The sequence below is a fragment of the Bubalus kerabau genome, chromosome 3 (genome assembly GCF_029407905.1).
Source record: "Bubalus kerabau isolate K-KA32 ecotype Philippines breed swamp buffalo chromosome 3, PCC_UOA_SB_1v2, whole genome shotgun sequence".
Taxonomy (NCBI): Eukaryota; Metazoa; Chordata; class Mammalia; order Artiodactyla; family Bovidae; genus Bubalus; species Bubalus kerabau.
This window is the reverse complement of record NC_073626.1, coordinates 87613411-87639863: the sequence shown is the minus strand read 5'-3', so window position 1 is coordinate 87639863 and position 26453 is coordinate 87613411. Positions and strand designations below refer to the sequence as shown.

Sequence of the window (26453 nt, the reverse complement as noted above, 5' to 3'; positions counted from 1 at the left end):
AAAAAGCAAAACCAACAATCAACAATTCCTCGAAGTATGTGTTCAACAATATTCACCCAACATATTTTTTTTCCACAACACATTTTACAAACCATTGCCTATATAAACCACTTGATCATATTTAAGGTAAATTTTGGCCAGATTCAGTGTGTGTTTTAAAATGATTTATCTTCTTGGTCATTTGCTTTCTTTTCCATCTTATTTCTGTCTCTTGGTTAGCATGGTCCTTGTTTGCCATAGATGTCCCAAGTAAGAGAATGTCCCAGACAAATGGGTGGTGCTTTCTCTATGTAAAGGGAAAACTATTGGGGAAATCTATAGGAAGGCTGCATTGGGGTTTGTGAAAACAGTAAGTCTCATTAACATAGAAAACCTGTTTAGGCTGTATCTTCCATAGGCGTGAAAAAGAAAAAAAAAGAAAAAAACTTGGGCATAATTTGAGTAAATGAACAGTTAAGAAGGGAGCTAGCAATACGTGCCTGAAATGGATTACCACGATTCAAAGAGATTTATGTGAAAAATATATTTTACTCTGCCTAACTTTAGTGTTGGAAATATTTATGCTTGCTGATAAGTGTCCAAAGTATCTATCATGTTCTCAGGAAATGGTTTGGTACAGATTTTCATTTGATTTAATTAGAGGGCCCATAATCAATGCTAGTTATTTTACTTAAACCACATAATTATGCAAAGAAGAGTCAGGGAAAACATTCTTATTTTGTTTTTAATGAATACTGTGTTTTTATCTCCATACTGCCATAAAAATGAACCAAACATTAGTTTGATCATAAACAGGTATTTCTACTCATTGATAGGACAGCAAAATCTAGATCATAAGTACACAGTTGAATACATGAATAGCATATATTTCTCTAAGGAAATTCTATGCTAATGACTTTCTAAATTATAATAAAGGCATACATTTTTTCCCCATATTTTTAGGAAGCAAATGGAGCTAAAGGTGGTAAGCAAGAGAAAATCATAAAATGATTCTAATTTGTATACATTATTTAGCTGCTGCTGCTGCTGCTAAGTCGCTTCAGTCGTGTCCGACTCTGTGCAACCCCATAGACAGCAGCCCACCAGGCTCCCCGGTCCCTGGGATTCTCCAGGCAAGAACACTGAAGTGGGTTGCCATTTCCTTCTCCAATTATTTAGCTAATGCCCATCAACTGGCATAAAATATGAATCAAAAGCAAGCTGGCAGACCATACAATCATTTCTCTCAACTCACTATTTTGTTTACCCTTCCTTAACAGAAAATTCTTCTTTCACCAAAATGATTTGCTTCACCTCGAGGTACTATACAAATAAAACAGGTATAATTTAAAACTTCAGCACGCCACACTCAAAATCTGAGACGCTCACCAAACTAATGATTTTAGAAAGTGAAAGTGATGTTGCTCAGTCATGTCTGACTCTTTGGGCTCCCATGAACTGTAACCTGCCAGGCTCCTCCGTCCATGGGATTTTCCAGGCAAGAATACAGGAGTGGGTTGCCATTTCCTTCTCCAGAGGATCTTGCCAACCCAGGGATCGAACCTGGGTCTCCCACATTGCAGGCAGACTCTTCACCATCTGAGCCTACCAGGGAATCCCAATGAATGTAGTGTCATTGGGTAATAGCTGAAACATACTGATAAAAGAAATAAAAATGCTTTTCTACCTAGTACGCAAATTTAAAAAGATAAATTTTGATGATGTATAATTTAGGTACAACAAAATGAATCTGTTTTAAATGTACAGCTCAGTTAGTTGACAAGCATACACACCCCTGTTAACACAATCAAGATTATAGACCATTTTCATCATCCCAGAAGATTCCACTGTGTCCCTTGGCTGCTTGCCCACTGTTTTCTAGGCTAACTCTAGACAATCACTGAGCTCCTTTATGTCATTACAGATTAGTTTGCATTTCCTAGAGTTTCATATAAATAGAATCATAATGAACATATTCATCTATGTCTGACTTCTTTTTCAGTCATACGAATTTTGAAATTCTGTTTTGTATGTGTCAACAATTTGTTCTTTTTTTTTATCATGAGTAGATTTGCATCACATGGTTCTACCAAGTTCATTTATCTCTTGTTGATAAAATCTCACCGTTTCTAGTTTTTGGCTATTATGAATAAAACTGTTAGGAACATTTGTGTACAAGTCTTTGTGTGGGTATACATTTTCATTTCCCTTTGAAAGAATTAGAAATAGAATTGCTGATCTGTGCAGTATGTTTGGACCTCCCTGGTGGCTTAGTGGTAAAGAATCTGCCTGCCAATGCAGTAGACCAGGGTTTGATCCCTGGGTGGGGAAGATCCCCAGGAGAAGGTAATGGCAACCCACTCCAGTATTCTTGCCTGGGAAATCCCATGGACAGAGAAGCCTGGGGAGATACAGTCACTGGGTTGCAAGGAGCTGGACATGGCTTAGCCACTGAGCGCACATGCTGCTGGTTATGTTTAAGGAACTGCCAAGCTAGTTCCCAATTTGGGGTGACTTTACATTCTCACCAGCAATATTTGAGAATACCAGCTGTTCTACAACTTTCCGAACATTTGGTGTTGTCTTATTTTAACCATCTTAGAGCATTAATTGCATTTCCGTGACAACTAATAATATCTCTCCATGTATTTACTGGCCACTGACATATCTTCTTTTGTGAAATGTCTGTTTAAAACTTTTTCTCATTTTTTTAAAATTGACTTGTCTTCTTATTATGGAGTTGTAAGAATTCTTGATATATTCTAAATAAAAGTCTTTTTCTAGATCTAAGTATTGAGAGTATTTTTTTCTAGTCTATCATTTGCTTGTTCCTCTTAACAGTGTCCTTTGGAAAGCTGAAGTTACTGATTTTGATGAAATCCAAATGCTTATATACTTTGTTTAGTTTTCTGATATTTAAAAAAAGAAGTTATAGGAGTAGTGTAAGGTTTCAGTTTCTCCATCATGGTTAGAAGCAGAAATCTAGTTACTTTGTTTTACACATTATAAAAACAAGAAATGCTCCTAAGATGTTTGTCAAGCAGGTCAGAGATGAAATACATTTGCCTTTATATACTGGTTTATAGGTTTTTAAAAATCAAATGTGTATATTATGTTTATAATATTTGAATAAAGATTATACTTATGTTATATATTAATATCAGAAAAATAGATATAAATATGTGATCTTAACTTATATTCTCACTTATTTAATTCCACTTATACTTTTATTTTTCATCTTGAATTGTGTATATTTTTAAAAAGAATTCTATGGTTACTGTTCTCTGTACATATTCAGATGCAATGTTGGTGACTGTCTTTGCAAATAGAAGTTTTAAAAAATGTATCTACATGTATCTGAGTTATTTGAATTTAATTAGATGATAGCCTTTAATGTTTAATTTTTAGTTTCCTTAAATTGTGTTGCTGCAAAAGGGATTGCAGATTACTTTGGTTTAAAATTTTTATTTTAGAATGAAGATTGGTTTTAAAGAAGCTTTGGGAAAAAGAGTTCAACTTGATAACTGACTAACAACTTTAACTTGCAGTAGTATATATACAATACTTTACATTTATATTTTGGATATTATATTTTATTTTTAGGTTTAAATCAAACTACTCATACAATTGAGGGATATGTACTTAGTATAAAAATAGAACTAAATACAGAAAATTAAATCATTTCTTAATATAGTTGGGTCTAAATGAAAATATCATGTGTAGATATACACAAATACATTAAATGGCTATGAAAATTTCAAGGCATGCTTATTATTGCTAAGTTTCCAATCTTATTTTACCTTTTATGGCATAATAGCTCATGATCCAATTCTCTAGGAATATGTAAAAATTCTTTTTCCTGTGTGATGCTAAGCTTTACATAATCCCATTTTGATTAAGTTTTGTAGAAGCAACTCTGTTATTCAAATAAAAGATATTATGTGGGATATGGATATATCTTAGTCAACCCAATTAACTAGAGTGTTTTTTCTTAAAAGATAGAATTCCTGTGTAGGAAACAAATATTCTTCCTAAACAATCAATGGAAATAGCATAATGTCATATTCAAAAAGGCAAAAATATAGGAAGGAAGGAAGGGAAGTAGAAAGCAAGGGAGGAAGAAAAAAGGAAGGAAAAAGACACAAAGAAAGGAAGAAGAAAAACTGGCAGTAATTCCCTGATTTAAGGATTAGATGTTGGGACAGATGAGCCTGGCTGGCTACAGTCCATGTTGTCACAAGCGACTAAACCACCACCACCACAGAGCAGGTAAAGAACTGAGTTCTCTAATTTAAAATAATTTACATGTTATGGCAAAACCAATACAATATTGTAAAGTTAAAAAAGAAAAGAAAAGAAAAAAATTATTGGAGGTATCATATTAACTAATAAAAGAATTTATAAAAGGCATGAGCAAACAAGACAAGCAAAATCAAAGAACTCATTAAAGTAATATTAAAACAATTGTAAGACAAAAAAAAAATAATTTACACGATAAATAGTACCATGCATTTCACTTAATCCTCACAAGAGGTAAGGATTCCTATGGGGTGAACAGGATAAACTTCAGTGCTCTTAAAAAGGGCTTCCCAGGTGGGGCTAGTGGCATAGAACCCGCAGGCCAGTGCAGGCTAGACATGTAAGACAGCTCGATCTCTGGGTGGGGAAGATCCCCTGCAGAAGCGACTAGCAACCCACTCCCGTATTCTTGCCTGGAGAATCCCATGGACGGAGGAGCCTGGCGGGCTACAGTTCATAGTGTCACACAGAGCCGGACATGGACTGAAGCAACTTAGCATGGCACAGCTCTTAAAAAATTCTTCCTTGCAAATTCTGTTTCAAGATTCAAGTACTGTTTTCTTTTGAAAAGTGCCTATATATATTTCTATAATTAAAAACATACTTTTTTTCTTTGTTACTAATGCCACTAAAACTGATAGCCACTACAAAGTATTTACTAGCAGTTGCAATCACAGAATGGTTGGGGCTGTGTTTGTTCTGTAAGATTCAGTCTCTCTGGAATGAATTTTTCTATTTTTTTTTCAGCGGGCTCCACTTTCATTTCCTTTTGAGTGTAATTCTGCTTTTTGGTTTGTAACAAGACTTAGCCTGAATTTTCAGAATATTTTAAGCATTATTTAAATATATTATTTGCCTATACAATCTTACTAAAATAAAAGCACAAGACATACATATGAAAAGTAAATTTTAAACACAGTGAACACTAAACTATTTGAATCAATAAATAATATACTAATATGAATCTATTTAAGTTTCATAAATAAAGCTTACCAAGAACATTTTATTACTCAATATATTAACATTCAAAAATTAACTCTCTGGATCTATTTTCAAATTGGTATGCAATCTAAGGATGATGCTCTTTTTCAAACTTTAAAAATCCATCATGCTTTTGTCAGTTGCTGCCTGGTATAAACAAGGTTATTTTTAGTGGTTCCAAAGTGTGATTTCTTAAAATTAATACTAAAATAGTTTTACACAGTTTTTTTTTCTTATTCTAAAGAATATAACTTATAAATGGTGCTCATAGCATTACTCATTGTAGGTAAAGGGCAATCACTTAGGTCCTTGGCATAATGTCACAAAGGAATTTTTAGTCAAATGACAAGGAAAAATACATACATATATATATGTATATATGTGCATATGTGTATCTATGAAAGATTGGCTTACATTATAATTAGTAGGGTGATATTTACATATCTATATCAATCTACCAATGTCTGTATATCTAGTTCTGTAATGTAAAAGAGTCTTTCCTATTCTAATCTGGTCTCAGCTTGAAATATTACAGAACATAACCATTAGTAGTAAATTACAGACACATTTTTGCATCAGTAAAAGTGGACTTCAAGTCTCAATTCCTGAATCCCAAGGACCATGTCACTCTAGTTTTATGCTCATAGTTTCCTGAAGTCATGCAACATCTTTGGTGTCTCCCCTCACAGAGAGAATCAGATTTGATAAAATAGCCATATATTTAATCCCATTATCTCTACAACTTTCTGTAATTTTGTCTTTGCTTTCTTCTGAATGCTTTTGAGACATTGATTTTGTACTATTATTTTATCCTAATAGATAACAAAAGAGAAATCTACTTACAGCCAATCAACATAACGCAAATCGAAAAGATTTTCTCCGAATTGGTGTTAGGAGACACATTCCCAAATCCCACACTCGTTAAACTGCTGAAGGTAAAATAAAGAGCTGTGACGTATTTATCTTTAATGGACGGTCCAGAGCTTGAGTCACTGTCATTGTAACGCTTCCCAATTTGTTGTCCTAAGGAATCCAACCAGCCGATTTTGTCAGTCAGGTAGGGCCTTTCTACATTCCCAATGGCATACCAAATGCAAGCCAGCCAGTGAGCAATCAGGGCGAATATGCACATTAAGAGCATTAGAACTGCAGCCCCATATTCTGAGTATCGATCGAGTTTTCGGGCCACTCTCACAAGACGCAGGAGTCGAGCTGTCTTCAAAAGACCAATTAATGTTGTTGTCTGTGGAAATAAATGTGCATGATCAGAAACAGTTGGTAAACAATTCAGTGTGTGTTCCTGTGTAGCAAAGTAAGTAGAAATAGGTTACAGAAATATGGCAGCACTGAAGATAACTGCATATTTGAATTAAACATCAAGGTTAGTTGTTTTCTTTTTTTTAACATTTGTTTGGAAAGTACTTTGAAAGTGTATGGTACATTAATTCAGTATCTTGGCATGTAATACTTTTGGGACAGGGACCATGCTTTGTTTTGCACTTGAACCATTTGCCTGGCACATAATGGGTACTCAGTAAATCATTCATTCACTAACAAACAACCCAGTGTGTTACTGGTGGGCCTAGCAAGTGGGATTATAGTGTAGAGCAAATGGACATGGTCATTTTTATAGTAGAAAAAGATATTTATTTATTAGACAAAGTGTCACTTTTTATAAAGAGAAACAAGGCCCACTGTCTATTGGGGGGAAATAAATATTTTTAAAACAAATAATAAGATCATTTCAGAGAGTGAAAAGTGTGCAATGATAATAAAAACAGAGCGATATGATAGAGAGTGTTCAGGAGCTTGGGTTGGGATGAGAACCGTTTTAGAAAGGAAGGCCAAAGAGAATCTTGCTGACAAGCTGACATTAGAGTTTAGATGTGTTTCAATGAGGAGCCAGTCAAGCAGATAACTGGGAAACTTATTGGATGATTGCGTGCATGCATTAAGTACTATATTCAGATTCAGTTTTTCCTTTTTATATGTGTTGAATCAATAAATTGTTTCTTGATATCCTAATGATAGTATGTATTTTGCTTTGGGATGTGATATGTGTAAATAATTGCATGACTGTTATTGACCAGGTATCTAAAGATAGGACACTTCTAAATAATAACAGGATATTTAACTGGTTGTTTGGATTTGAAATCTGTAAACAAATTTGGATTTGAAATTTGTAAACAAATTGCAAGTTCATTTGTTAGGTTTCCTAAATAATGTCAACTATAAGTACTATATAATTCACAGGGTATATAATTATTCCATGTTACATGGTATTTACCAATCAATTATTGAGTCATTTTATGTGTTCATTGTTGGTGTTTATTTCTCAAAGTACATCCATCTTTGTTAAGAACACATATTTTAATTAAAGAAATGGCACGTGGCAGAACTATCACCCTATATCTTCATATTGATTTGGTGAGAAAAGAGCTCTAAATATCAAGAAAATACTTTCATTAACATTCTAAAATCAGGGTTACAGCTTTTTTTTCTCCTTATGCCAGAGTGGTCACAAGGGAAGGAAAGATTTCTGTCTCCCCTGAATTCTTTTCAGTTAGTATTCGAATCTTCTAGAAAGGAATTTGTGTAGTTGTGATGGTCTTATTACAATGTGGATTCTGGTCATTGCTCACTTAGGAATGGGAGGAGAGGTGAGTCTTCTCTCTTCCCAAAACTGAGTTATTATTTTTTAGGGTGTAGTAAGGGAAACTGTTTTTTATTACAATTTTAAAATTATGTCTCTTCAATGAATGAATGGAGAATAAATGAGTATGAAGTGGGTTCCTGGGAGAAAAGACAACTTGCTACTATTTATATTATCAAAGTTTCAGTGTAGCAGTTATGAGTTAGAACTTCGGAACAAACTTAGGTTTGAAATTCTGCTTCAGTAACAATGTCACCACAGACAATTTACTTATTTAATCTTTAAGCATCAATTTCTTCTTTTGTAAATGGGCATAATAATGCCTCCTTCTAGCATTGTAGGTAATACCCAGTACATTTTAGTTTTATTTTGATATCTCATATGCTTTTGTTTCCATCACTAAGCAGTAACTTTATATTGTAAAATGAATTTTAGAGCTACATATTTCCCAAACTTGTTACTCTGATATCAGGAATTTCTAGCGGAAGCTTTTGAACACTGGTCTTCCAGCTCCCCTGGGAAACTGCAGGGATTTTTAAAAGACAAGACTATCAGCTAGTGGCACTGACTGCTCAGACTCTTTAACAGAAATCAACCTGTTTCAGCGTAACTCCATTTCTACACGTCAGAGCTTAAGTTTGCACATTTATTTTTCCTCCAGTTTTGATTCCCATAAGTATGTGCAGAAATCAGAAATATTTGAAGGTTATTATTCAAAACTGCCTTTTTTTGGGAGCAATTTCTGAAACTCAAGATAAATGAAATATAATGAAATTTGTATAGGTATTTTGTTAATGAAGCGAAATGCTTCAGAATAAATGAGCTGTTTTAACAACATAGTGTGATAAAAAGTACTAGCAACTCTTTTGGCTACAAAGATGGTAGAGCAAAATGATGCAATGAAAAGGAAAGGAATCAAATCTGCTGTATATGCCGCTTCCTTTTTGCCCTCCTCTCAAAAGAAACCTCTGGTGTTTCTTCTACAATGATGTCAAAATGAGGTGAAATCTAGATGACAGTAAGTTTCCTGAGAAGGTGAATAAATATAATAACACACAAGTGACATATTTTCTGTACCAAAAAAGCTGAAAAAGTAAGGTGCATGATAAAGTCCCAAAGGAGCTGACACAAAGGAACTGCAGAAGGAGAGGAGGACAGAGAGGAAGAGGGAGGAGAAGAGTGAAAGTGTTGGGGGTAGACAGAACCTTCAGGTGCATCTTAAGGATGAATGAATATTGACTTCAACAGTCAAAGCCATTCTCTTGATTCTATAACTTGTAACAAGTAACAAATGCTTTTTCTATGGTTATCAGGATGCTGCTAATATGCCTGGGCATTCTTCCTTAGTTACAGCTGTGTACAGCACAGCTTGTAGATGACATTTAGGCTAGCAATAACTCTGTTTTCTTTCTTTAAATATCTCTTTAAAGATTTAAGGTGTTTTGCCCCAGATAATACAATAAAGAGAAGTGACTGCACCACAATCTCAGAAAAAATGGGCCAAAAAAAAAAAATCAATCTCTTCTTTCTGATTTGTCAGGCTATTAGTTTCCATTGTTTAGTTCAATGAACTATCTTTGTATTATCGGCAAGTCAAAAATGGGACCAACAACTACCTTATAATTGGTAGTTTTTGGCTGATTAGAATATTTTCAGAATGCATAGTTATCTCACAGTATATCTAAGTTCATGTAATACCGAGACATACTATGAAAATCTACCTTAGTGGGTGTTTTTTCAATTTTTGAAAATAGAAATAAAACTATCTTGAAACTAATGACAAGAACTTTTAAAATAGTAGAGGTAAAGAAGTTTCTCTTAGGTGGTATATCTTGAATTTTTCACTGGTTTTAGAAAAGTATTCTTTGTTTATTATTACTTTTGGTAGAGAGTGAAAAGCATATAAAAGTTCACTAGATGTAAGAGTAATCATTATGATGTAATATAAAGACAGAAAAACAATAAATAAGATCTAGAAAGAGGTGAACTGTTTTGCAGTAGGTCAAAGCAAGGTCCACTGTTTTCCAGTACTGTCTATTAATATATAACAAAAGAGATATAATAAACTTTAACAAGTCAATTTTCCACCTCAACAGTACCTATGCCAGTTCAGAATTCAACTCCTTTACCCTGATTGAACAACATCTCAAACTATTTTTGTCTGAATACCACAGTAAAGAAAGACGATCTTAAAACTTTCATTTTGCCACAATTTTAAAAAAATGTAAAATGATTCTTCCCCTGGAAATTTAATTTTTCAAATTTCTGAGTAGCTGATGAATATCATCCAATTTCAGTTTTTTTTAAAAAATGTACCCACATCCATAGTTTATTAAAGCCCCAGATACTTTTTTTTTATTTTATATATATTGAGGTAAAAGCTACTTTCCCTTATTAAGTACAACTTTGTTAACTGATTTTTATATTAAGAATATATACTTTAAACAACTGCAATTTTGTCAATATGTTAGATAACAGGCCCAGACTAAAAAAAAACTATGAGATTTTTTTCTGCTATTTTACAGTAGTTCAGGCATTCTCTCTTAATGTAAATAGAATCATTTTTGAAGAAAAACAATGTTATTTTGAAATTAAAATAGGTGAAGTATTTAACAATACTCTTTAACAACTCTCTGCTTATGAATAAGTCTGGCTACAGTTAAACTGAGAAAGCATCATCAATAGGAGGAAATCTCATGTTTAACCATTTTTCAAAACAATTTTGAAAAATAATTCTCTTTAGTAAGCATTTTAAAAAATCTTACATTTAAAATACTTTATTTCAGGGTTTAATCTCTACAATCCTTGCCTATTGTAAGTAGATAGAATTATTCTTTTATGAATGAGGAAATGTAAATATGCGATCTTTAGTTCTGGCTGCTGGCTGTTACATGAATGTCACTGAAGCTTGCTACTTAATCCATCATTCTGTCCTGTTTATCAAGTGATGTATATTTTTAGTTGCTCAGTTGTATCCAATTCTTTACAACCCCTGGGCTGTAGCCCACCAGGCTCCTTTGTCCATGGGATTCTACAGGCAAGAACACTGGACTGGGTTGCCATTTCCTCCTCCAGGGGATCTTCCTGACGCAGGGACTGAATCTGTGTCTCATGCATTATAGGCAGATCCTTTACCTACATAATCTGGGAAGCATAATATTTGGGTTCAAATGGGAAAAGAGGGTTCCTGGGTGGCTCAGATGGTAAAGAATCTGCCTGCAATGCAGGAGACCTGTGTACGATACCTGGGTTGGGAAAATCCCCTGAGAAGGAACTGGCAACTCACTCCAGGACTCTTGCCTGTAGAATTCCATGGACAGAGAAGCCTGGTGGGCTACAGTCCATGGGATCCCAAAGAGCTGGACATGACAAAGCGACCAACACACACAAGGTGGAAAAGGCAACACTTAATGAGTAACAAATTTCATAATTCCACACTCATGTTTTTTTTTAGATTTCATTTCTATTCCCATTAAGTTCTAGTACTTGCAAACATCATTCAATAAATTGCCCAATAAAACACAATAATACTGAAACTAGTTTTTATTTTTTTGTTCAGCTTGAGTCATATTATTTTAATATCTCTAAAACACACTCACTAATACAATCAAAGAGCTGTATTTTGAGTGTGTAAAAAACCATAGCGGGGGGGCACCTAGCTTAGCCTTTCCTTATTTGTACCAAATCATAAATTTCTCAACAAACAGGCTTTTAAAAAGAAGATTTTACAATCTCCAATATTTAACATCCTTTACTCTCGAGATACGTTTATTTTTATTTTGTTTTAAAATTAACATTCTATTTTGCTGCATTTTGATCTTACTTTCTCTTTAGTTATAGTAACACAGAAAACTGATCATCAAATGATTCTAAATAGTAGTAGGCAAATGCTGCAGTAAATAAACAATTATGAATAATATGTTATATTTTTATATTTGGAATTTGGCTTGTTCAAAAATAACCAAAACTTATTTTGTCTTCAGCAAATTTTAGTCAGTGGATCACATATAAGTAATGGGTAAGTGAAGAACTTAATGCAACATTTACTGATGGAATACTCTTATTACTCTTATTATTCCTTAGTTCAAGAATTATTCCATTGTAGATTCTTTGTCTCTTAATTGTCATGCCACAGACTTTTAGAAACATGACCTGTAACCTCAAATACAATTAGTTGAAACTTCTGCTATAATTCCTAAAAACTACCTAATGAGAGACATAGTTACTTTATGTGTAGACACATATAAACATGCAGGGCTGCAAAATGTTCATTGTTATTTCAATTTGAACATGAGTATGTCTAATGTTTTAGAAATTTATTTCAAACAAACTAATGACAACTACTGTGGAGATCAGCTTCAGAAGGAATACTGACAAAATGATCAAAGTTTCTGTAACAGAGGCCTGCTTTGCATTCCCTTGTAACCATTCCACGACTTATCTATCACACTAATGAAGCAAACATATCAATGTGAGCAGAAACTCCTCCTCTCTGCTAAAACTTCCTGTCAAAAGGCCTTGCCTGCATTCAGAATTCATGAAAAATAACAGTGAAGTGTGAAAGGTCAATCAGTTAATCAAAATACTACTACAAATTTTCAGGGGAGTAAGAGTTTAATGAAGCATGTAACTAAACAGAGAGCTCTAGAGTCTAACTATTAAGATATCTAAAGTAACATTTAACAAAGAGAAGCAAACTGTGGAAACATTTGAAGCAGATAATGAAAAGTTGACTTTTTGGAGACAACCAATAATATTGTTGTTGAAATAACTCCAGAAAATTGAAGAGACAGAGACAGAGCGAAAACAATGCTCAGTTGAGGATGTGACTGGTGATGGAAATAAAGTCCAATGCTATAAAAATAATATTGCATAGAAACATGGAATGTTAGGTCCATGAATCAAGGTAAATTGGAAGTGGTCAAATAGGAGATGACAAGAGTGAATACTGACATTTTAGGAATCAGTGATCAAAAATGGATTTGAATGGGTGAATTAAATTCTACTACTGTGGGAAAGAATCCCTTAGAAGAAATGGAGTAGCCATCACAGTCAACAAAAGAGTCCAGAATGCAGTACCTGGGTGCAATCTCAAAAATGACAGAATGATCTCTGTTCCTTTCCAAGGCAAACCTTTCATATCACAGTAATCCATGTCTATGCCCCAAGAAGTAATGCTGAAGAAGCTGAAGTTGAATGGTTCTATGAAGACCTACAAGACCTTCTAGAACTAACACCCAAAAAAGATGTCCTTTTCATCACAGAGGACTGGAATGCAAAAGTAGGAAGTCAAGAGATACCTGGAATAGCAGGGAAATTTGGCCTTGGAGTACAAAACAAAGCAGGTCAAAGGCTAACAGAGTTTTATCAAGAGAACATAATGGTCACAGCAAACACCCTCTTCCAACAACACAAGAGAAGACTACATATGGACATCACCAGATGGTCAATACCGAAATCAGATTGATTATATTCTTTGCAGCCAAAAATGGAGACACTCTATAGAGTCAGCAAAAACAAGAGTGGGAGTTGACTGTGGCTCAGATCATAAACTGCTTATTGCAAAATTCAGACTTAAATTGAAGAAAGTAGGGAAACCACTGGACCGTTTGGGTATGACATAAATAAAATCCCTTATGATTATACAGTGGAAGTGACAAATAGATTCAAGGGATTAAATCTGATAGAGTGCCTGAAGAACTATGGGCAGAGGTTTGTGACATTGTACAGGAGGCAGTAATCAAGACCATCCCCTCAAAAAAGAAATGCAAAAAGGCAAAATGGTTGTCTGAGGAGGCCTTACAAACAGCTGAAAAAGAAGAGAAGCTAAAGGCAAAGGAGAAAAGGAAAGATATACTCATATGAATGCAGAGTTCCAAAGAACAGCAAAGAGAGATAAGAAAACCTTCCTAAGTGATCAATGTAGAGAAACAGAGGGAAACAATAGAATGGGAAAGACTAGAGATCTCTTCAAGAAAATTAGAGATACCAAGGCAACATTTCATGCAAAGATAAGTACAATAAAGGACAGAAACTGTATGGACCTAATAGAAGCAGAAGATATTAAGAAGAGGTGGCAGGAATACACAGAAGAACTGTACAAAAAAGATCTTCACGACCCAGATAACCAGGATGGTGTAATCACTCCTCTAGAGCCAGATATCCTGGAATGTAAAGTCAAGTGGGCCTTAGGAAGCATCACTACGAACAAAGCTAGTGGAGGTGATGGAACTTCAGTTGAACTATTTCAAATCCTAAAAGATGATGCTATGAAAGTGCTGCACTCAATATACCAGCAAATTTGGAAAACTCAGCAGTGGCCACAGGACTGGAAAAGGTCGGTTTTTATCCCAATTCCAAAGAAAGGCAATGCCAAAAAAAATGTGGAAACTAACACACAATTGCACTCATCTCACACGGTAGCAAAGTAATGCTCAAAGCTCTCCAAGGAAGGCTTCAACATTATGTGAACTGAGAATGTCCAGATATTCAAGCTGGATTTAGAAAAGGCAGAGAACAAGAGATCAAATTGCCAACATCTGTTGGATCAACAAAAATTCAAAAGAGTTCAAGAAAAACATATACTTTGGCTTTATTGACTATGTGGATCACAACAAACTGAAAAATTCTTCAAGAGATGGGAACACCGTACCACCTTACCTGCTACCTGAGAAATCTGTATTCAGGTCAAGAAGGAAGAGTTAGAACTAGGCATGGAACAATGGACTGGTTCCAAATTGGGAAAGGAGTACATCAAGGCTGTATATCGTCACCCTGCTTATTTAACTTATATACAGAGTACATCATGTGAAATGCTGGGCTGGATGAAGCACTAGTTGAAATCAAGATAGCAGGGAGAAATATCAATAACCTCAGATATGCAGATGACACAACCTTTATGGCAGAAAGCAAAGAGAAACGAAAGCGCCTCTTGATGAAAGTGAAGGAGGACCGTGAAAAAGCTATCTTAAAACTCAACATTCAAAAAACTAAGACCATGCATCTGGTCCCATCACTTCATGGCAAATACATGAGAAAGCAATGGAAACAGTGAGAGACTTTATTTTCTTGGGCTCCAAAATCACTGCAGATGGTGACTACAGCCATGAAATTAAAAGCCACTTGCTTCTTGGAAGAAAAGCTATGGCCAACCTAGACAGCATATTAAAAATGAGAGACATTACTTTCCAACAAAGGTCCATCTAGTCAAAGCGTTGCTTTTTCCAGTTGTCATGTATGGATGTGAGTTGGACTATAAAGAAAGCTGAGCGCCAAAGAATTGATGCTTTTGAACTGTAGTGTTGGAGAAGACTCTTGAGAGTCCCTTGGACTTCGAGGAGATCCAACCAGTCCATCCTAAAGGAAATCAGTCCTGAATATTCATTGGAAGGACTGATGCTGAAGCTGAAACTCCAATCCTTTGGCCACCTGATTTGAAGAACTGACTCATTTGAAAAGACCCTGATGCTGGGAAAGACTGAAGGCAAGAGGAGAAGGGAACAACAGAAGATGAGATGGTTGGATGGCATCACCAACTGGATGGACATGTGTTTGAACAATCTCCAGGAATTGGTGATGGACAGGGAAGCCTGGAGTGCTGCAGTCCATGGGGTTGCAAAGAGTCATACATGACTGTGTGACTGAACTGGACTGAGTAATATTGTTCCTTTGCATCAATGATATTGAGGTAATTTTCTATGGATGGCATGATGTTTGATAATACAAAAATTAAGAAATAGAGAATCTTTTCCTTGATATCTGGATGGCATTAGCATTAGGAAGATATTAATGACACTGGCAAACCCCGTTACTGCCACTATTCATTTTCATGACAATAGATCTTGTGTTATTTGTATACAACATACATGGCATACAGCACAGCTATATCAGTCAACATTTGTAGTTATCAGTGTTCTTAGGTATATAAATATTAATATATGCAGATAAACTTTTCTATTATCTATATAAATGCATGTATATATGTGTATGCAATATACATACATAGCTATGAAAACCTTTATTAAAATGCAAATTTAAAGAAAACTAACATTATCTTGTTTAATATTTAATTTATTGTTTAATTATGGGCTTCCTCATTATCACTAGGTACAAACATGAAATTAGAAGACCACTGCTTCCTGGTAGGAAAGCTATGACAAATCTGAACATGTGTTAAAAAGTAAAGACATTACTTTGCTTACAAAGGTTCATATTGTCAAGGCTATGGTCTTTCTCGTAGTCATGTACGGACATGTGAGAGCTGGACAATACAGAAGGCAGAACACCTAAGGACTGATGCTTTCTAACTGTGGTGCTGGAGAAGACTGTCGAGAGTCCCTTGGAAAGCAAGGAGATCAAACCAATCAATCTTAAAGGAAATCAATCCTGAATACTCTTTGGAAGGACTGTTGCTGAAGCTCCAATAGTTTGGGCACCTGATGCAAACAACTGACTCATTGGAAAAGACACTGATGCTGGGAAAGATTGAAGGCAGAAGGTGAAGATGGTGAAAGAGAATGAGATGGGTGGAAGGCGTCACGGATTCAATGGACATGAACTTGGGCAAACTCTGGGAGATGGAGAGGGACAGAGAAGGCTGGCATGCTGCAGTCCATGGGGTCATGAAGAGTGGGACATGGCCTGGCAACTGAACAACAAGAAGCATCTGATAACTTTGCTGTATCTTTTTATGCAGACATGCCTGAAGCATTTACATAATCAACTAGGTATTTTTTAATGAACATTTCTTTTGTTTTTCCTTTATATTAAAGATGGGTATTATATATTTATGAAATTATGTGTGTAAGAAGGCTATATTATCTATGACTTTTATTTAACAAAAGTAGAAATGGTCATTAAAAATATCTGTTATGTTGGTTCTGATAGGGCTGGGAACCAACACCTTGTACCTCTATGCCTCTAATGGGCTTCCCTTCTAACTAGCCTGACCCTTCTACCTGGAAAACTCCCTCTGGTAATCAAAAACCTCCCCTTCATGCTCACATGTCCTCCTATACATAGTAATATTAAAGCTGCCATCAGATAACACTCTAGGGGTCTTTTCTCACTCTTTCTTATAAACTCAGAAATGGCAACCCACTCCAGTATTCGTGCCTGGGAAATCCCATGGACAGAGGAGCTGCATGGGCTATAGTCCATGGGGTCGTAGAGTTACACACAACTTATCGACTAAACAACTACAACAGAAAGCAGGGTTCCCAGTAAATGCTAATAGAATGAATGAATCTACTTGAGAAGGGAGTTACCGTACCCTCTCCTGGAAATAAAAAAATTAATGAAGTCAATTCTTATTAAAATGTACTTGAAACTGTAATTGGTAAAGCAAAAGCAGATAAAATTGGGTTACTCTTTGTATGGTGGAGGTGGATGGTTCTGAGTCTTATCAGCCTGTCTTGCTGTCAATCCTTGAGGGCCTCTCGGACTCTCAGGCACCTCCATGAACCCTCAGTTTGAAAAACACTGAACTAGATTACCCCTCATCAGAATGACCTCAAGCTTAGTGATTTTAGATCTTGTCATTCAATTTGGGGACCAAAATCCAAAGAAGTTTTTTCCTTCATATTCATATGATGAAACTTCCCAAATTAACCCATATAAATGTAAGATCTTTTACTTTGAAAGTATTTCTTTTTCCCTGGTGGCTCAGATGGTAAAGAATCTGCCAATAATGCAGGAGATGTGGGTTTGATCCCTGGGTCAGGAAGGTCGCCTAGAGAAGGGAATGGCAGCCCACTCCAGTATTCTTATCTAAGACCCATGGACAGAGGAGCCTGGAGGGCTACAGTCCATGGGATCTCAAAGAGTTGGACATGACTGAACAGCAACAACATGATATATTATACCCTTTGGGGAAAATTTCATTCCGAAATATCACTACATCTTGAAAGGCCTGATTATAGTTATAAAATACAGTTTGCATAGAAAGGAATATCTTCATTGTCACTCTTGAGAAATGTATCATGCAGTCCAATCCATCACTGGTCTTGTTATCTATGAGTTGATTCTTTTTGCTCTTTTCAGACCACCCCTCCCACTTGCTAGTTTTGATGCCCACATACTTCTCCCTACCACATATCCCGAGCTCCTGGGCTTTGCAAGACAATTTGAGTTGCTTGTGTGTGTGTGCAGTTGTGTTGGACTCTTTGCAAGCTTATGGACTGTAGCCTGCTGGAAAACTGTCCTCAAAAGATTTCCTTTCTGTCTCCTATTTTTCCAGGAATCCTAACTGCAACTAGCTAATCTAATAACTACTATATGATAGTAGACACTTGATAAATCTTTGTCAAATAAGTGGATAATTAAGATATTTATGGATTAATGTGGTAACATTTAAGTTTTAAAAGGAATACTTATTAAAATAACAGGGATTTAATCCAAAGGGATGGGAAGGATAAAAACGTAATCTTTGGCAAGCGATTACTATGTACCTGGTGCTGGTCTAGTCTTTTCACATACACTGCTTTATGTTTAGATATCACAAGAATCTATCTCTCATCATATAACAGAAGAGAAATGAAGTCTTAAATGAGGTAAATATCTTGCTTAAATATAGCAAGTAAGTGGCACAGAGGTGAATCAAACTCAGGTCTGTCTGATTCCAAAGCCAGAATCCTTGCCATATCACATCACATTTTAAGAGTGAGGAGCAGGTTTGGAGACATGGGGGAACCCAGGAAATAATATGTAACAGAGTAAGAAACTGGCATTGCTTTTCTTGATGCAAACTTCACTTTCTCTCTGATATTATATGAGAAAGGTTATTCAAACACCATTTTTTCCCCAAGATTATTTCATCCTATACTAATGTGAACCATATAAATTTACTCTTGTTTCAGCTCACTTGAAGTTCTATCTGAAACAGTGATAACCTGAATTACTTATGTTAGGAAATCTTTATTTTCAAGTAATATAGTAACTGAAGCTAAACTGATCATGTTGCAATCTAGAAATTATCCTATAATAATCAGCATATTCTAATATTCACTGGTTTGATTGCTACTGATGAAATATCATTAGTAAATTAACTTCCCATAACAATCTTGTTTGTCTATTTATTTGTTACCCATTCTTTCATTTCACTAAGCTGAAATTTATTTACTGTTGGTGTACATATTTTAAAATTTGAAAGAGTGAGATTTTACTCTTTATCAATAGGAACTTATTTGGTGTAATTACATGGACTTACCCATAATAAGAGGTTCATAAAGATAAATACTGATAAAGAAGTATTTTGCTTTCTTGCCCTTTAGTTAAAAAACAAAGTTAGGAGTATCTAACATTAAAATTTCAACTAGTTTAACAACAGCTGATTTTGAGCAGTTTGCTGAGTTTTACATATATTATTTCATTAGAGTCTCAAATTAAAAAAAAAAAAAAAACCTTAAGAAAGGAAGTAATATTATCATCCTTATAGATGAGGAGAGTCAAGTTTGAGACTTTGTCTAAGTTTTGTAGAATCCAGGAAGAATATATTGTTTAACTAATCTGCTCTTTGAGCATTCTTTGGCATTGCCTTTCTTTGGGATTGGAATGAAAACTGACCTTTTCCAGTCCTGTGGCCACTGATGAGTTTTCCAAATTTGCTGGCATATTGAGTGCAGCACTTTCACAGCATCATCTTTCAGGATTTGAAATAGCTCAACTGGAATTCCATCACCTCCACTAGTTTTGTTCATAGTGATGCTTCCTAAGGCCCACTTGACTTCACATTCCAGGATGTCTGGCTCTAGGTGAGTGATCATACCATCGTGATTATCTTGGTCGTGAAGATCTCTTTTGTACATTTCTTCTGTGTATTCCCAAAGAAAGGCAATGCCAAAGAATGCTCAAACTACCACACAATTGCACTCATCTCACACGCTAGGAAAGAAACGCTCAAAATTCTCCAAGCCAGACTTCAGCAATACATGAACCGTGAACTTCCAGATGTTCAAGCTGGTTTTAGAAAAGGCAGAGGAACCAGAGTTCAAATTGCCAAAATCCGCTGGATCACTGAAAAAGCAAGAGAGTTCCAGAAAAACATCTATTTCTGCTTTATTGACTATGCCAAAGCCTTTGACTGTGTGGATCACAAGAAACTGTGGAAAATTCTGAAAGACATGGGAATACCAGACCACCTGACCTGCCTCTCGAGAAACCTGTATGCAGGTCAGGAAGCAACAGTTAGAACTGGACATGGAATAACAGACTGGTTCCAAATAGGAAAAGGAGTACGTCAAGGCTGTATGTTGTCACCCTGTTTATTTAACTTCTATGCAGAGTACATCATGAGAAACGCTGGGCTGGAAGAAGCACAAGCTGGAATCAAGATCGCCGGGAGAAAAATCAATAACCTCAGATATGTAGATGACACCACCCTTATGGCAGAAAGTGAAGAGGAACTAAAAAGCCTCTGGATGAAAGTGAAAGTGGAGAGTAAAAAAGTTGGCTTAAAGCTCAACACTCAGAAAACGAAGATCATGGCAACTGGTCCCATCACTTAATGGGAAATAGATGGGAAACAGTGGAAACAGTGTCAGACTTTATTTGGGGGGGGGCTCCAAAATCACTGCAGATGGTGACTGCAGCCATGAAATTAAAAGACGCTTACTCCTTGGAAGGAAAGTTATGACCAACCTAGACAGCATATTGAAAAGCAGAGACATTACTTTGCCAACAAAGGTCCATCTAGTCAAGGCTATGGTTTTTCCAGTGGTCATGTATGGATGTGAGAGTTGGACTATAAAGAAAGCTGAGCACCAAAAAATTGATGTTTTTGAACTGTGGTGTTGGAGAACTCTTGAGAGTCCCTTGGACTGCAAGGAGATCCAACCAGTCCATTCTGAAGGAGATCAGTCCTGGGTGTTCTTTGGAAGGAATGATGCTAAAGCTGAAACTCCAGTACTTTGGCCACCTCATGCGAAGAGTTGACTTATTGGAAAAGACTCTGATGCTGGGAGGGATTGGGGGCAGGAGGAAAAGGGGACGACAGGGATAAGATGGCTGGATGGCATCACTGACTTGATGGACATGAGTTTGAGTGAACTCCGAGAGATGGTGATGGACAGGGAGGCCTGGCGTGCTGAGATTCATGGGGTTGCAAAGAGTCGGACACGACCGAGGGACTGAACTGAACTGAACCTGCTCTTTATTCATCCAGTTTGATGGGCATGTTCTATGGGAGACAATTTACCTCTAAACCTATTGTCCTCCTAGCTAAGGAGGATTCTCTTGCCCTCAAGCCCTAATTGGTCAGGAGCAACCATCTACAGACGGTGTTTGTTTATGATATCTGATCTCCTCTTGGGAAAAAAAAGATAGTGAGGTCCTGATGGACTTGGAACATGCTCAGTTGCTGAGTCATATTTGACTCTTGGTGACCCTTCGAATTGTAACCCACCAAGCTCCTCTGTCCATGGGATTTCAGGAGTCAAACCCTTATCTCCTATGTTTCTGCATTGCAGGCAGATTCTATACTTGCTGAGCAATTGGGAAAACCCTCTTAAGTGGAAAAGGACCCTGAATTTTAGTTTCTTTTGTATCTTTTCTTTTTGGCCATGTTGTGTGGTTTGTGGAATCGTAGTTCCCTGATTGAGAATTGGAATATTTCCTCCCATATCAATAAACCAGAGTGCCACGGTAATCAGTAGCCATGAGGCTGCAGCCCATCCCTACGGAAAGCCCTGAGGGATTCAGGATGTGAAACACACAGAATACTGGCCCCAGACAGCTTTGATGAATATGAAAGGAATGATTTCAGTGAGCCCAGACTCTTACATCTTCCCATACATAGAAAAGTGCTAAATTCCTTAACTGAAACTCCAATACTTTGGCCACTTGATGCAAAGAGCTGACTCATTTGAAAAGACCCTGATCCTGGGAAAGATTGAGGGCAGGAAGAGAAGAAGGCAACAGGACAGGAAGAGGATGCAATGGTTGGATAGCATCACTGACTCAATAGACATGAATTTGTGTAAACTCCAGGAAATAGTGAACAACAAGGAAGCCTGGAGTGCTGCAGATCATGAAGATGCAAAGAGTTGAACATGACTGAGTGACAACAACAACAAACTCCTTAATTTGGAATATCTAGTTTTCTTTAATTAACAATAATCTTTTGATGTTCAGGCTACCTGCCCTTTTTGCAAAACTATATAACCTGGCTTCTCCACTCACCTCCTCAGAGCAGTTCTCTCAGGGTTACTTGACATGCTGTCTCTTGGGCATGATGTGAAGTCCTGACAATTCCCACTGCATAAAACATAACTCTCAGCTTCTAGGTTGTGCATGGTTTTTAAGTTGACCATGACCAAGGATTGATCGTGGGACCACAGCAGTTAGACATCAGGCTGCAGTGAAAGCATGCAGTCCTAACCACTGGACCACCAGGGAATTCCCAAAACTGAATCTTAAAAATTCCAAACACCAAGCTTATCTTTCTCAATCTAATCCCCTAGTCCTACTTTCACATCTTCTGTAAAACTTTCCATTAGAGAATCCAGGAAATTTATTTACAAAAACATAGCAACTAAGCACAGTAAAGAATCTGCCTGCAATGTGGGAGACCTGGGTTCGATCCTTGGGTTGGGAAGATCCCCTTGAGAAGGAAATGGCAACCCACTCCAGTATTCTGGCCTGGAGAATTCCATGGATTGTATAGTCCACAGAATCACAAAGAGTCAGACACGACTGAGCAACTTTCACTCACTCACTTACTCACTCAGCAACTAAGCACAGCACAACACACACACAGTGGCAATAAAATAGAGGAGATTTTAGGAGAACATGATTTGTTTTGGTTCAAAGAACCATTTGAGAAGAATCTGATTAAATTATGGCCTTTCTATCCAGAAAATGCACATCCACTGTCAAATTTCCTTAAAATTTCCAACTTTATAGGATATTGGTGACACAAAAAGTATTTTCAAACCTAGATATTATTTAAGAGAAAGGGTTTTGGATAAAACGTCTCAGAAGATTCCTCTTACACATAATTTGAACATAAACAACTCCCTCTTCTCACAAACCACAATTATGAGTTAAGAAAGATGCATCTTCATCTTAGATAGTTTTATATCTATAAAGTTAATATGTAGAAATTATACATCCTGGGAATATGCCATGATCTTCCCTAGTGGCTCAGATGGTAAAGAACCTGCCTGCAATTCGGGAGACCTGGGTTCAATCCCTGGGTTGGGGAGATACCCTGAAGGAGGAAATGGCAACCCATTTCAGTATTCTTGCCTGGAGAATCCCCATGGACAGAGGAGTCTGGTGGGCTATAGTCCATGGGGTCTCAAAGAGTTGGACATGAATAAGTGACTAAGCACAATGAAACACTTGTCTCAAAGTTTAATTTGTTTTTTAAAGGATAGTCTTTACTGTTTCTTAGCAAAAATAGGAAAAAAATTGCTAATCATTTGCAGTGGCAAAAAGGTTTCATTTCATTTTATAGCATTTCCAGTTGAAAATGAATTTTATCTGTGAGATATAGAAATTTGTAAAGCAATAACTTATTTTGTAGTTAAAATTGCTTCACTTTATATTTTCAACCTTTTAGAAAATAAGATTCTTAAGCAGCTCTTACCTCATCAGAACCCGATCCAAAAATCAGCAAGTCAAAAGGAATTGCTGCAACCATGTCAATCAGGAACCAGCCTTTGAAGTAGTGTATTGCTATTTTGGCTGGATCACTTACCACTTCTTCATTCTGATTTACATATGTTGTTCTGAAGTTGATTAGAATATCTATGATAAACATAATATCCACAATCAAGTCTACCACATTCAAAGGGCTGCAGGAATAGCCACATTCTCGTCTTTTCTGTTCTTCTCTGTCATTGAGGAGAAAGGCTGCAGAATAGGGAGTGAATATAGCAGTGTATATGACCAACAGAAGGATAAGCCAATCCCAGACGGCCTTGAAAGGGCTGTAGTGCAATATTGTAAACTTGTTGATGCGTGGTGTCTGCAGTTTATATTCTGGTAGAACATCTGCTCCTAAAGAGAGAACCTGAATAAAGAAAAGAGAACCATACACTACATAAAAATGTGATTACTTAATCTACAAACCTATACAAATATTAAGCTAATTCAAAATCTTTTAGAAAAAACTCATGTAATTATGAAGTATGTACATTTAAAGGAACCCCACAATTTAATATATTTGACCCCAGAAAACTTCATTGGCATTCCTTGATAAATATAATTTTCACTAAAAAAAAATAATGAATATTGTCCCTGAGGTACTAAGAAATGGTTATTAGTTCCTTGGGAAATAAAAGACATTGCTATTTTTAGAAAATCATAAAAGCAGTTTGATACATGGACATTTCAGTTTTCAAACTTAAGAAAGGATTGACTGCAATGATTAGAAACAACCAATTTGGATCCATGGTCTTATTTAATTTAAATATATTTAATTTGTAATTAAGCCTTGATAAATTAAACCTAATTCATTCAAATCTTCAAATAAAATTTTCTCACCTGCAAATCTTTTTTAATATTAGAAAAAGTGACATGAGATTAAAACAAACAAAATGAGTCTTTTCCCTAAAAGGCTGAAGGAGTATTTTATATTCTGAGACAATTATACTTTCACTTGAACTCCTTCATCACATTTAGGGAATTGTGTAGAAAGAATTGTGCAAGGAGACATTCAGAATATTGATCTGGAAAGGCTGCAACATTCTCAGCCACCAAGGCTACTTAAACTCTAAGATTTATTTTATTTAATAAAGCATTGCAAAGACTAAAATCGTTCACCTTTAGAGTCTCAGTTTATATGAAAAAATGAGAGCTAAACTTGAATTGTGACTCTACTCAGTAGAAAATTTCCATGTAGATTTTAACTTCATTATAATAATTTCAATTTTAAATCTCATTTTCATATACCATATGAAATTGTCATATACTATATTTTTCACACATAATGAACCATTTAAAGAATTTGAGAAGTTAAATAACCCCAACTGAGATACAACAAGACTTTTAAATATAACCATAGTTCAGTTAAAATGGACAAAACTGTTTTTAGATTAACAGCTATACTGATTCAATTCACTTTGGAAAAAAATAATAAAGACATGAGAGCAAAGCCCAGAGTAAATCTGAACTATATGGTAGAAAAGGAATTTTTATTATGACAAATGATAGGAATTAATTATTAGTAGAAAAGAACTCTGAAAAATGTGATTTCACTGTTTATGAAATACTAAATATCTTCAGAAACCAAGATTTTTATCAATATCTATATGTAATTCCCAATATCAAAATAAGAATAATGTTTAGAGAATCTGTCAATTCATAAGTGCAGGCAACTCTATCCTGTTATGCTTTGTATAAAAACCAGTGTATGATATTTTGGTCTGGAAGGAATGGATCACCTTATAAGGTATCATTATGTTATGTTCCTTTTTCAAAAACTATGAACTACTCAGTATTTAGAAAGTAAAATCCAAAACCTTATTTTGACTCTCAAAGTCATCTAAAATATAGACCTGTTCTACCTCCTCAGTTCCTTTTCCCATTAGATTCCTCTGTGCACTCAGTGTACTCTGGCAAGCCATAACTAAAATTTCTGAGATCTTCCCAACTCCCTGAAGTCACGAATTTCTCTCATTAAAAAAAAAGGTAGATAATCATCCAAAGGGAAAAGAAAGTTATTTTTAAATATATGGATATATCCTGAGCTTGCTTCCTGATTGTTTCATGCTCTTGATACCAATTTTCCACATTGGACAATTTGAATACTTGTTTTAGCAGAAGTGTATGTTAGAGTACATCCAGCATCTTAGAGTTGTCCTTGTGATGCAAAAACTGTGGGTAGAACTCTTTGCATGCCAAGTATGCAAACTTTCATATAACAGTTGGATGACTACTGTGCTAAGAGGGGAGTCTGAAAAATTAGGAAGACATTGTTCCTGACATCATAGAATCAATTGTTTAATGGGAGAAATATGAACAAGAAAATGGGAGCCCTACTGAGGTCCACCCAGCTCCTGAGATTGATGGTAGTGCCGATGGGGTGGGGGAGCAGCCTTCATAGAGAAATTTCAGGAAAAGATAGCACTTGAACTGAGCCTTCCAGTAGGAAGTGATTGGGGATGATGAAGTTGGAATGGGAAGGCACTTACAGGCAGAGGAAACAGAACGAGCAAAGGAAGGGATGCATAAAATGCTATGTTGTGTGTTCAGGAACTATAAGCTGCCTTATCTTGCTGATGGATAAAATGCAAGGGAGTAGTGGTGAAGGATGGCAGCAGAAGACCTAATGTGACATGATTGGAACCTCAGGCTTTCTTCTTTAAGTTAGGGTTACTCACATTTGAATCAAACAGACTCCTTTCAAAAGGAAATACTTAATACAGAACTCCAATGATTATTATATTATTCTTATTTATAATGTTAGGTAAATATGTACAAGGGGCTTCCCTGGTGGCTCAGTGGTAAAGAATCTGCCTGTGATGCAGGAAACTCACAGGAGACGTGGGTTCAATTCCTGATCTGGGAAGATACCCTGGAGTAGGAAATGCAACCCACT

At 36.0% G+C, this 26453-nt stretch overlaps 1 protein-coding gene across 1 annotated transcript in view; it reads right to left on the bottom strand.

Moving 5' to 3' along the window:
- KCNH7 (potassium voltage-gated channel subfamily H member 7) overlaps positions 1–26453 on the bottom strand; it is a 526390-nt gene that overhangs the window by 53743 nt on the left and 446194 nt on the right. Inside the window, exons 7-8 of the mRNA XM_055572409.1 lie at positions 23499–23924; positions 6103–6502 (exon numbers count right to left, since the gene is read on the bottom strand). Coding sequence (XP_055428384.1) covers positions 6103–6502; positions 23499–23924 — 826 coding nt within the window. The remainder of the gene's footprint in view (positions 1–6102; positions 6503–23498; positions 23925–26453) is intronic.